A 12,968-nucleotide genomic window follows, 5' to 3' on the forward strand; every position below is an offset into this window, starting at 1 on the left:
GATTGATTAATAATTTTCAGGTCCTCTATAGCAAGCTGTAGATGAATATAAGAATAGCTTTACAATCATAAAGATACCACTCTTGAAAATACTTTCTAAAATCACGTTGATCACTCATACTAATACGTATCTTCATGTTCACATATGCATCAATCTATCATTTAGAAACTTCATAAGTTCGTCGTACTCTGATAATTTTTTTTCTGAGCTCAATTTTTTTTTCTTTTTGAAAAGTACCACACCACACACGTTTTTGTAAATCGTGTGTATTATGAATTCTCGTGTAAAATCGACACCAATATATCATTTCGGTTTTTCTTCGCTGTCATCGTGTTCCAGGCGGCTGCGTCGCCATCGTCGTCGCATTCATGCAGCACACAAACATCACCGTCGTCGTCATACGACGATACACGATACACCGTAACGTGACTGAAAAAGTACCGAATTACACGTTATTTTTATTTATTTTCATTGCAAATCTTTTTCGACAGAAATTACATCCTGTCAACTTTCATCTTTCCATTTTGCAAGCAAAAGCAAGGTATACCAATTCAGCATTGTTTTTGCCTTTCCTACAGTACCTAGATATACGACGAGTTGGTTGGAACCGGCGCGCGGAAACCCTCGTCAAAGTAAACTGTTACTGACAAGCTCTAAACTTGGAAAATCAGCAATAAATAAAAACGTACCGAGTGGTTCTCAACGCGTTACTATGGACCTTTGATAATGATGTAGATAACACAGGCAATATTCTCTTGTATATTCGAGAAGCATGCTTGTTCGTATAATATAGGTTTCAATATGGAGGTAGGTCTAGGTATATCTCGTATGTGTACGAGAAAATACCGAAGATATGATTTTTTGCTAGCAATTCTTTTTTTTCTGTGTGTTGCATCGCTCGTTAGAGATGATGCAAGATGAAATTACTTACATCTATATGATTTACTCATCGTCGTGTCCAAGCTACGTGAAAAGTACGAGGTTTTTTTTATGAAAGTATTGTGTTCTCTGAAATCATAAAGAATTATTCTGATACCGCAGCAAAATATAATGCTTGGATGCATTTCAAATTGGGAATATTATTTGATTTTCACTCAAGAAATGAATTTCTTTGTGCTAATTTGAGAAAAATTTTCAAAATAGAAATTCTGATTGGATTACTCAAATCTGTTCAGGCTTGAAGAGATTCAGTAAGATAGCAGGGTTTCTACCAGGTAGTGACAGTAGTAAAAAAATAGTGATTTTGAAAGTTGATGGTGAAAGTAGTGAAGAAATAGTGATTTTCAGCAATTTTGCTTAGAAGGTAGTAAAAAATGAAAAAAATCGGATTCCGATTTTCCACACAAGAAAAATGTTGTAGATAATGGCTAATTTGTTGACTTTTTTAGAACTTGAGAATTACATATTTTTGAAAGCTTTTGGCCTCGCTTCACTCTGGCTATTTGCTCTTCTTTTTCAATATGAAAATCACTTACTTATTGTTCAAATTCAAGAAATGTTCGAAGTTTCAATCAGAAAAATACTCCCTTAACTTCATAAAAAAAAACTTTTTTTGTACTTCTGAAACATGAATTTTTGAAAGCTTTCTTGGCCTCGTTTCACTCGGGCTCGTTTGTTTTTTTTCAAATTTGATTTTTTTTTAAAAATAATCATTCATGTTTTAAAATTTTGAAGCAAAAATAATAAACCTCTTTATTCATCAGTTCATCATCCAAGAAAATAACGTTTTTATAACTTTCGAAATACTAATTTTCGATAGCTTTTTCAAAAAATTTGTACCTATATTTCTTCCAAATGTTGTTCAAATTTTCCATTATTTTTTTTTTATTTTTTATTTTGAAAAAAATAAGTTGTTCATTCGCCCAATTTCATTGCAGAAACAAGAACCTTACAGGTGAAAATAAAATCAAAAATTGAAAAAAATGACAAAATTATATTCTGGACATCCGCTTGCTTGAAAAAAATCTTGGGATGGTTGAAGACATTGGAAAAGCGAAAAATTTTGACGTAAAATTTTGTCTTGTCCACCCCTCTTCCTCTTGAAAAATCCCAATGTGCTTAAAAAATAAAAAGTGCCCTGCTAGCCCTGCTTTTTTATTTTGAAATTTTGTTGGACTAGACACTTTGAAAAATCACTGCTAAAAATTTTAAAAAAACCCTACATCTTTCATATTTGAAAGAATTTTATGCTCGAAATAGTTGATTTGTTAATTTTTCGAGTTCGCTCATTTTGTATTTTTAACATGTACACAATTTATGAGAAATTGTAACAACTTGAATATGTGTAAATGTAGCAATGGTTATAAAATCATTGAATTGATTTCAAATTGATGAAAACGTGTACTTACTCCAATGCAAAAATTACAAAGTTCGAAAAAAAAGAAAAATTGTTATGGGGAGGGGGGGGGGTTAAAAATATTTTGGACGGCAGTGATTTTTTTTGAGAGGTAGTGAAAAAGTAGTGATTTTCGGTCAAAAAATGCCGGTAGACACCCTGTACCTTGATCTGATAACGCTGATTAGATCCAGACATTTTTTGGTTCCAGTTGGTTTTATTGATCGGATTAGATCTGTTCAACGTTCAGACCTGATCAGATCTGATGATTTTTTGCTGAGTATGATCAGATCTGAGCTTTTCTGAACAAATAAAATCATAATCACCCAAGGGAGAGTGATCAGATCTGAATGTACCGGTTCGATTAAATCAGATCACTTCAAATTAGATCCATACATTCTTTGGATCTACCTACCTTCATAATTATGTAGATCTTGCCAGGTTTAAACAGATCAGAGTTTTGATTGGATTTGATTTTGTTCGGATCCAATAGGGAAGATTGGATTACAGTTGGCCAGATCACATTCAGAAATTTTCCATATCCAATATCTGATCAGATGTACTTACCTAATCAGATTAGAGCTTTGATAGGATTAGATGTGTTCAGACTTGAGCAGATCTAAACAAGTCTCCTCGGTGCGATAAAAACTGCAGCGCTTATCTGAACGTATCAAATCATAATCACCCAAAGGAATTTGATCAGATTCATCAGAAGTTCTCTTGGTCCAATTTGATCTGACTTAACTCGACTAAATTAAATCCAGATGAATTTTAATCTGACTAGACTTGGACAGTGGAAAATGATTGGATTTGATCAGACCTAATTGAATCTGATATGATTATGCACATTTCCTGCCTCCAATCAAACCTGATCAGACCCAACTACATAGATCTAATCAGATCAAAGTTGGGATTGGATTAGATCTATTTAGACTTGATCAGACCCAATAAGAGAAACATGATTGGATCTTATCAGATCTTATCACATTTTACCAGGTTTGATCATATCCGATCAGATCTGCGATCCACTTATGGTCTCTTCAGATATAATATATTTTTAAAATATTGTAAATGATGTTGATAAACAAAATGCTAAAGCTTCCAAGTGCGAGTCTTTTTATACTTGAAACTCCAAACGACGGTGGTTTTACATCTTCTTTTCCCTGCTAGGGAGCTCTATAAGTAAGCATCAGAGAACATCTTGTGGTTCTTATTAGGTGCCCTCACCTCACACAATGCGCTATAACAACAAAAAATGTGCCTTTTCTGACCCAGGCTTCGATTAAACGCAACTCAATGATATGAAAAAACAAAATGAAATGTAAGTACCAGTAAAATGAATAATATTGAGTTGCATAGAAAATTATGCATATTTTTACGTAGGTAGGTAAGTATACTCGTATGTCTACCTAGTTTTGATCTAGTCAAGAAAAAAGTACATTTATATATCCAAAAGTCGAAAAATACCGAAAATATTCTAATTTTTCTCCTGCATCTCAAGTTAATCGACGAGGGAAAAAAAACCTAAAAAGCAAAGGGGACATACTCAATTTCAGCCGAAGAAAAACTACGCACAAAAGAATACACTGAACACAGAAGACTTATCTATACAAAAACATCCCATAATTGCGTCTTGTTCTCTCACGATCGTTACATATATTTTTTTCAAACGTATAAAACGAGCCTATTGCGTTAAAAATTAAAAAAAATTTATTTCGTCGACTCTCGAGGAAGAAAATAGCGATTTTATAAGTTTCGCAAAAAGAACGACGATTTGTTTTTACGAAGTGGAGCAGGAAAATTGCCGCTGGTAAATTTTATAACGACGAAAAAATTGCAGTTCGACTTTTTTTCTTGTTTATAAGACGGCTCGATGAAATTTATTCGTCGAAGGTTTACTAACGTTGGTTGCTTGTAGATAAGACCCAAAGGCGCCATTATATCGCTGATAACTGATAGGATGGAGAAAAATATACGATTATCGATGCAGAACGGTGTGCGTCCTGCGTCGGGAGATCGAAGTCGAACCAAGGAACAACGCAGCAGCCCAGATGCATGGTTAACGAGGCGTAAAAATGAAATTCTTTGTAATTATTTTCTTAAATATGGCAATACGTGCGACCAGTACGTTACCTCAAGATACCATTTTACTAGATTGATGATCGAATTAGCTTTCTAATTGGAAGGGTTGCTATTACGAGTATATACTACGCGATCAAACGAAAAGAATAAATTTATCGGGGTGTGCAGCATGCAGTGTTCTCGCGGTGCTGTTGAATTTAAATTATCGGTCTAATATTATACTGTGCAAAATACTACTACGTTTTGCTTTGATAGTATAAAGATAGAGCCACGGAGGATAGCAGGGAACGCGGAGTAACTATTGGCGGGAAAAACGCTAAAAGATAGAAATTCGTTGCTTTGAATGACGTAGAAATATAGTTAAGTGTTAAATGAAATTTAATTTCTTTTGCTTCGGATCGAAACCGGTATTAGATTTTATATTATTACTGGGTATTCATCGTATCTCGCTTTGTTCGACGGAACGAATATTAATTCGTAATTAATTGGCGAATAACTTACGTCGTTTTGTACGAGAGCGTACTATAAGTATACTTATTACTTGTTCCAATAAGAAATTTGAATGGGATAATAAAATAAAACTCGAATACGAGAGTAGGTATAGTACTAGGTGTAGGTAGGAGAGCAATGGGGATGCATGGGACACTTTTTACGTTTCGACTTTTAGAATGGCAGAAAAATGACTCATTTTGAATGCTTTTTTTTCTACTTGAAGAAAAATGATACAGTTTGCCAACAAAAAAAAACCTCCAAAATGTTTGAACGAGAAATCGTGGAGAAACATACTTACTTACAAAAATGTGATGAGAAAATTTTTTTTTCGAAGTGCTAAAATCAGAAAACTGGTTGTAAAATAATGAAAACTTTTGCAACCAAATGAAATGAAACTTCTTATGGTATCATTATTCGGTAAGCTCTTTTCATTGTTTTTGTCTAAATCGCTCCAAGTGTTGTAGTTTACGCTGTACAGCGTTTGTCCCATGTATCCCCACATCTCCCTTCACCCTACAACACATAGCACCGTGAAGTGGAATATTAAATTAAGATGGTAGAGCGGCGAGTATGATGAAACGTTCGACAATAAAGATTTATTTACTGGCAATACCATTTTAATAGCTCGAGAGCTATGTAACTGAGTCAAGTAGGTACAAATTTCCAGTTTGTAAAATGAAGCACTTACTTAACGTAAGCGTCAAATTCGTCAGTTGAAAAATTCTCCTGATTTATTGCTCGATAGAGAGGCGCGTTTAAGTGATCGTAATGACGTTATCGTTCGTTTACATCGTCAGTTTCTTTTTTTTTTTCCTCTTCGTTATCCTCGACCATCGAGTTTATGAAGTAAAAACTGTCGTGAAAGGGGGGAAAGAAGCTTTAAAATATGTTTTATTGGGATTATAAAAATTGAAAAAAATACAAAGTGGTTAATTTAAAAGGTCAGTAGAGAAATAGGTCTTTCAAGAGATCTCTTTTCAGTCATAATCAACATTATCACAACGTATATTACATCACATTTTTATTATAATAACACTAGGCAACAATTTTTGACTTTTTTTTTGTTTTCGGGTTGAAAATGGGCTTAATCGATAGTTTAGACCCTAAAACAAAAAACAGAGTGGGGTTTTTCAATTTGAGTTGTTTTTGTGGTCAGGATAGATGATCAAAGTTGCAAAAATGGCCGTTTTTGCCCTATTTCACGAGTCTGTGGCGACATCAGTATCATGTTTCAAAAAAAAACAAGGTCATATTCGGATTCTACGCACTTTTTTAAGTAAACATCTTTACCGGATTTTTGATTTTCGAACATTAAAGCGCATACGGAAGATTTTTGTTTGTAACACATTTTAAAACTCGGAGCGCGCGACGCTGGCGTTACTCCACAATGTAATCGTGGCGCGGAACCGTGTTCGCGCGGGCGAGGTTCTCGTGCAGTAAAAATTTCGTGTTACAAACGAAAATCTTCCGTATGCGCTTGAATGTTCGAAAATCAAAAATCCGGTAAAGATGTTTACTCAAAAAAGTGCGTAGAATCCGAATATGACCTTGGTTTTTTTTTGAAACATGATACTGATGTCGCCACAGACTCGTGAAATAGGGCAAAAACGGCTATTTTTGCAACTTTGATCATCTCTCCTGACTACAAAAACAACTCAAATTGAAAAACCTCACTCTGTTTTTTGTTTTAGGGTCTAAACTATCGATTAAGCCCATTTTCGACCCGAAAACAAATATGCCGTTGCCTAGTGTAATTTCAAATTGTTTTTGGAATTGATATTCGATCGCTCTCGAAAATCTTCAACAAATACAATATTTTCTACGCGTCATTTGTAGTTTTTTTTTCAATTTTGAATTTTGATAATGTTTATGAAATAAGTTGATATTTGAACTCAGTACCTTGAAATTAGAAAACATCAATGTGCTACTCCTCTATACTAAATTTTCGTAGAATTTGAATGAAAATTGAGGATCCTTGTGCCTTCTCCTTCAAAGACGTTGGAATCCCATTTTGAAATTTAATTTGTTAAAAAGGAAGAGAAGAAGGGCCTTTACAGTCATTTTTTTTCAAATTTTAAAATGGTAGTTTTTAACTATGGTGTCTATCGTGAGAAGTTGAACTTTTATCTTGAAAGTTGAATTTCGAGCTTTTAAATTTTACAATTCATTAAGCAGATTTGCTTCAGGTCCAGCCAGTCATGACTCACAAGGGAACCTCTTGAGGTGTCACACTCCGATTTGAATGGGACCGCGATTTTTGGAAAGAGCATAGTCTAAAACCCCCAAAATCAAATTTTCAGCTGTCCAAGCCCATTATTCGATTTTTGGCGAAAGTTTGAAAATTCAAAATTGAGTGTATTTTTGGCGATTTATGCTTTTCTTAAAAAGTACGTACTATCAGTAAAAATGTTCAAAATAAATCCCAAAACTAACATAAATCACCCAAGTACAAATTTTACCATTTCCATCCATTCGGGAGCCTCCAGCGCAATTTTCAATTTCTCCAGAATTTTGAATTTGCTCCAGAAGCCGTGAATATGCAGTTGGGCAGCTAAAAATCGAGTTGTGTATTACTTTAAGCCGATTTTGAGAGTGACGTCTCAAAAGGTGGGTTTTTGACCAACTTTTTTCAAAATTAAAAATTCAAAAAAATCAAAAGTTTCCCGTTTGCATGGAAATTTTTGAAATTTGCGCGAATCGCTGTATTTTATCCATAACCAACCCCCAAACCCAAATTTCACCATTTCCAGCCATTCTGGAGCCTCCAGCGCGATTTTCAATTTCTCCAGAATTTTGAATTTGCTCCAGAAGGCGTAAATATGAAGTTGGCCAGCTAAAAATCGAGTTGTGTAATACACTCGACTTGTTAAACGAGTTTATCCACATTTGAGCCGATTTTGAGAGTGACACCTCAAAAATGATTTTTTGACCAGCTTTTTTTCAAAATCAAAAACTGCTCAAAAAGCGAAATTCGTGGTGGGGGGGGGTTGTTTTTAACTCGCTACAGCGATTCGCGAAAATTTTAAAAATTTCCTCACAAACAGGAAAATTTTGATTTTTTTGATTTTTTAATTTTGAAAAAAGCTGGTCAAAAACCCACTCTTGAGGTATTCGTAATATTGCATACTAGTAGTAAATATTCCAAACTACTAATAAATTTGGAAAAACTAATAGTTTATTTGAAAAAACTACTAGTATTTTTTCAAAACTAATAATATTTTTCTACATGGGTTACGACTCTCGTCCAATCAATATGGAACAAATCTCATTGAATTCACAGCAATCTGGTTATGCAATTAAATTAACACGCGCGTTATACTTAAGTAGGTACATTTTAATTAAATCGCATTTAATTTACCAGTTTACCTCATTTTTTATAATTTTGAGCATGATTAAGATACCCTAATAATAATAGTATCCCAATCAAGAAAAAATGTTTTGAACCAGACATAATTTTAGGTGCTCAAAATGCATTTTTAATTTTTGGCGAATATGTATTGTAAATCAAAAGGCTAAAAATGCAACTATCAAAATTACACCAAATTCAATTAGAAAGCTGAAATTTTGTATGTACCCATTGTACCCTATTTTTGATCTCCTAAATTGATTGAAAATGGTTTCGAATAATTTTTAGCTCTTTGGAGCCTCCAACAGATTTTTGAAAATCGAAATTTCCACTAAATTTTAGCATGTAACTTCATGAAGTTACATGCTAAAGTTGACTTGGATAGCTTTTATGACACTTTTTGAATAGGTATCTAGAATTTTCGAAATATATCTGGAGACTCCAGAATAGCTTTCAACCACCTTCAACCGTCTCAGCATGTTAAAATAAAAGTATGGATATTTCATGCAGCCTTCCAATTTCATGGTAAAATTTTGTGGAAACTACTGGAGTTTTCAAAACTGCTAACAACTGTTAAAAATCGTTTTCTGTTGATTTGCAGAGGTCATAAATTGCACTTGAGCATCTGAAATTTTGATTGGTGATATTTGTGTATGCTACAAGACTAGAAATTATTCCCTTCTATTTCCTTTATTATTATTTTTTTCTATGTTGGTATTTATTTTATGGATTAAATCATAATATGACAGATTTTTAAATGGAAAATTAAAGGAAAATATATTTAAATCGTTCATTATGTCTTCGGTTCTCAGTAGAGCTGAATCGGCTTATGTACTCGTACAATGTGTAACTCAAATATGTACTGTAACTGCCTTGGTACTATAGAAAAACTATTCGACCCATGCTAATAAGTATAATTATTAGAACACCCGGCATGTTTTATATCGACTGGTACATTGGATGCGTTTTATAGTATACACTCTACATGGGAAGCTTTTTAATATAATATGAAATTTTAAACGTGTAATAGAGTATGGAGAAATGGAATGAGGGCGTGACGTTGCCATCGTCATGCCATTTCGAAAATTAATCTGAATTTTGAAACAAAAGGCAAGCAGGATTCTTGAGCGCCTGCATGTCCGCCGTGTAGAATGGTCTGAATTTTAACAAAATGGAGAATCGAGCTCTCGGTTTTCATTAGGCTTAGGCCATAAGCCAACGTTAAATCCATTCATCACTATCAACTAGACTATCGTCAATGCGACTTCTTCTAACGTTTTCCGCCTGCACTCTTGGTTCGTCGTACACTATAGGCGGTATATTACGTCTTGTCCTTTTTAGAAGGTAATTAATGAATTGCTTTCAACTGTAAAAGAATCTTTCGTCCCTTTTGTTACTTTCTATTTTTCGGACCCGCCCGCGCCGCCGCTCCACACGACCGCGTGTGTATTCTCAAATACACCCAAAGGTACGTCTACACTCTACACGTTTCGTGTAGTGTAACCAAAGCTGCAGAATGGTATACGCTCTGATATGGGACAGTTTTAAAACAACGCCCGGCCTTTCGCTTTTCTCACTCGCGTAATAAGTTTCACGAGTGAGTTTCAATTAGTTTTAAATTTAGACTGTTGCTGCGTACGTTTTTTCCCCCTTTCGTTTTTCTCCCCACACGATGTCGATTTTCGACACTTTCCCAACTTTCGACTGCTTACAGCATTTCCTTCGAGATGGCGGCGATACTTTATGGAACATTTTCGTCGCTTGTTATTTAAAAATCTCGAAAACGTCGTGCCTATTTTTAAATTATTAATAGTTTGATGTATTTCTTTATTTTGCAGATTTGACGGCGCGACCATTATGAAATGGCATCTTACGCCTTTTTTGGCGCCATTCATCGTGATACTTTGCGTGGAAAGCTTTGGTAGTTCAGAAAAAGGTAAGATATATTACATATCGTTTAGATTACACGAATGTCAACTTAGTTTTCATGATTTAAAAAGACGACACGACCCGAGCGAAAATGTTAACATGAATAGCTACAAATGTCACCGATATCTCGGCGAAATTTTTCTTTCCTAAAATTGGAACAAAGAGTTCGTCAATTTTCAAACATTTTTTTTTTTCACGGTAACAAATTTTCAAACGGTTATTTGATATCTTATTGGTGTCGAAAAGCATAGGCTCAGGTACTTTTAAATGTTATGATTTTCGTTCGTAACGAAAAAGAAAACACCTTAGGGTATTTTTGTTTGAAATTTTCCCGCTATTATAGCTTTTACCTTCGAGGAAAATTTTTCTCCGAAATATTTATCGTGAAATCAATCCAGAGAAAAGGTCAAAATTCGTGTAGGCCATATCAAAACCTGTCCCCATCAATGTCAGTCCATTTTATCGAAATGCGAAAATTTTTCAAAAATTATTGATGCATTGACCTGAAAATTTGAAATTTTGCTCATGTCTCGTTGAAATAATTTGGCCATGATTTTTTGCTCGGCTCCATAAAATTTATAGAAAAAATGGAAAGAAGAAGATCCACTTGAGTATTCATTCTTTGTCTATGACCAAACCCATTGAATTTTCTTTTCCTTTGCAGAATAAAATTTCTAAGGTCATTTTCAGCCCTAGAAAAAATACTCAAAAAAAAAATTAAAAATAATAAAAACCCTATTTTCACGTCTTTCATTAGATACATACAAGTCTACGAGTACAAACTAAAACAGCCTGTATTTTATTTTTAACGAGATAATAAAACAAAAAATTCGCCTAAAAAGTCATCGTAAATTCTCGTCGAATAAAAACAATTTTATCCATCTTATAAAATTCCAAATCGTAGTAAATTTTTTTCATTTCGTTGTACCTACCAATTGGCGAAATACTTATACGTACTTTTACAACTACATGCTTGTGTGCTCAAGTTGCGAGTATTTTGCCTTCAGCTATGCCAACGTTTCTCGCAAAATGTGCGGAAAAACTTGATAAAATTTCACGTTCTAGTAAAAACGGACTAATTTCTTTATCGATGCGTTGGCTCGATTTAGGAAAGTGGTAATGGCGTTTGAAGAGAACGTCTGTATAGTTAAGCATATACTAGAAGATGCGGTGGCGGGACGATGAAACGAACAAGAGGAATACGGATTGTTTTAGGTACTTCCTTAAAGTTTTACTCGAAGTTGGAGCGAATGAAAATGCCTCTTGTTTCGATCATTAACAAAAAAGCTAAAATACATTTCGATTTTTCTTTCTTTCTTTTTCTTTTTTTTTTTAATGGCTATTTTAGGAAATTCCTACTCGGGCGCGCGTTTTGAACTTTTAACAACATTTTAAAAGCATTTTCCTTTTTGCCTTTTGCGCCTTGTCCGCGATTGCAAGGTATAGTGTAGCGCGAATTGTCGAGTGACGTCATATAACGAAGCTTATTTATCGTATATTTCAAAAGAATTTACGATGTTTGTTAAATTCGATTTGCAAAACGGAGTTTTTTTCCCAGTCTGTTTGCAAAGAAAGGGGGAAAAGTGAGCAAGGCTAGACGAATTCCGAAAGAGAAAAACCTCGTGGTCGTAACGCGATTATAGTTTTAAAATTCCGAAAATGTCGGTCGTTTTTGGTAAATAAATTTCGGTTCGCGTATTCTCGTAGCTAGAAATAAGAAAGCTTTTCGTATTTGGAAATTATGTTTCTCTCCTACCAAGATCTAGGATAGATTTGCAGCCAAGCGTTAAATTATAACGCGACTTTTTATTTTCACTTTTCTTTACGATTGAATTTTTATGATGCATCGTTAACAAAACCGCTGCTACTTTGTGTACCCTATTGAATTAGAAACCACTTGTTGAATGTTATTGTTCTCGTCTCGCGTTGACATTATACCATTAAAACTTTTATCAAAATGGTATTAAAATTTTCTGCTGGGCTATTTTTTTCCTCAGCGTTTTTGGACTAGAGGAGGAAGTTGGACTGTGGTTTGATTTATGCGTGTATTTTTTCGCAAAAATTATCTACCTACTTTAACTGGCCTATGCGTGATTCATTGTACGGATGTAATTAGTCTGAAAATGACCGCTCAGTGTTCTGCAAGCCGGTCATTTTTACCGGAATAGTGACAGGTGAAGGCTGCAAAGATACTGAGAGATCAAATCCAAAAAATTGGAGAAAATTTATCTGAGCGAACTTGAATTAGGTAATGAGCAGAAAATAGAAATCGACAATGCACATCAGGCTCAAAGTTGAGCAAGGATTTTTTTTCAACTTCGTCGTCGAATCGAGTCTTTTTTCAAGAAGTTTGGTCAAACTCTCTTCAAATAACTCCTCTCAACTCTTTTGCCATGTCTATATTTTTGCGTTTGATGCATTAAAACTGAAGGCCTTAGAGTAAGTCAGCAGATAGACCTTAAAAAATTGTCATCAAGAAGTTGGACAAAAAATCAGGCTGTGATATTAGAAAAAAGAAAAGAAAAAAAATGAATTCAAGTCATCACTTACTTTGGATAAAAGTTTTGCTAAAAAATTTTATCACTCATCAATTTTTCAAATTCCCTTATTTTAAATTTATTTAGGATTAGGTAACCCTTGAAGGAAAAACGAGATTTAAAAAATTCCAAAAGAAAAATTTTCAAAATCGAAAACCTTCCACTACATTTGACCCCGTTTTATTTCAATTTCGTTGTGATATTAAAATTTCTTCTTACAAGCTGTCGAAATTGTCGAAAAAAAAAA

At 34.1% G+C, this 12,968-nt stretch overlaps 1 protein-coding gene across 2 annotated transcripts in view; it reads left to right on the plus strand.

Annotated features, from left to right (window-relative positions):
• Nucleotides 1–12,968, plus strand: part of dpr12 (defective proboscis extension response 12) — a 433,627-nt gene that overhangs the window by 230,325 nt on the left and 190,334 nt on the right. For both annotated transcript variants that reach the window (XM_065351525.1, XM_065351524.1), the window contains one exon: nucleotides 10,094–10,191. In XM_065351525.1, coding sequence (XP_065207597.1) covers nucleotides 10,113–10,191 — 79 coding nt within the window. In that variant the 5' untranslated portion in view covers nucleotides 10,094–10,112. The remainder of the gene's footprint in view (nucleotides 1–10,093; nucleotides 10,192–12,968) is intronic.

This window comes from Planococcus citri, chromosome 2 (genome assembly GCF_950023065.1).
Source record: "Planococcus citri chromosome 2, ihPlaCitr1.1, whole genome shotgun sequence".
Lineage (NCBI taxonomy): Eukaryota > Metazoa > Arthropoda > Insecta > Hemiptera > Pseudococcidae > Planococcus > Planococcus citri.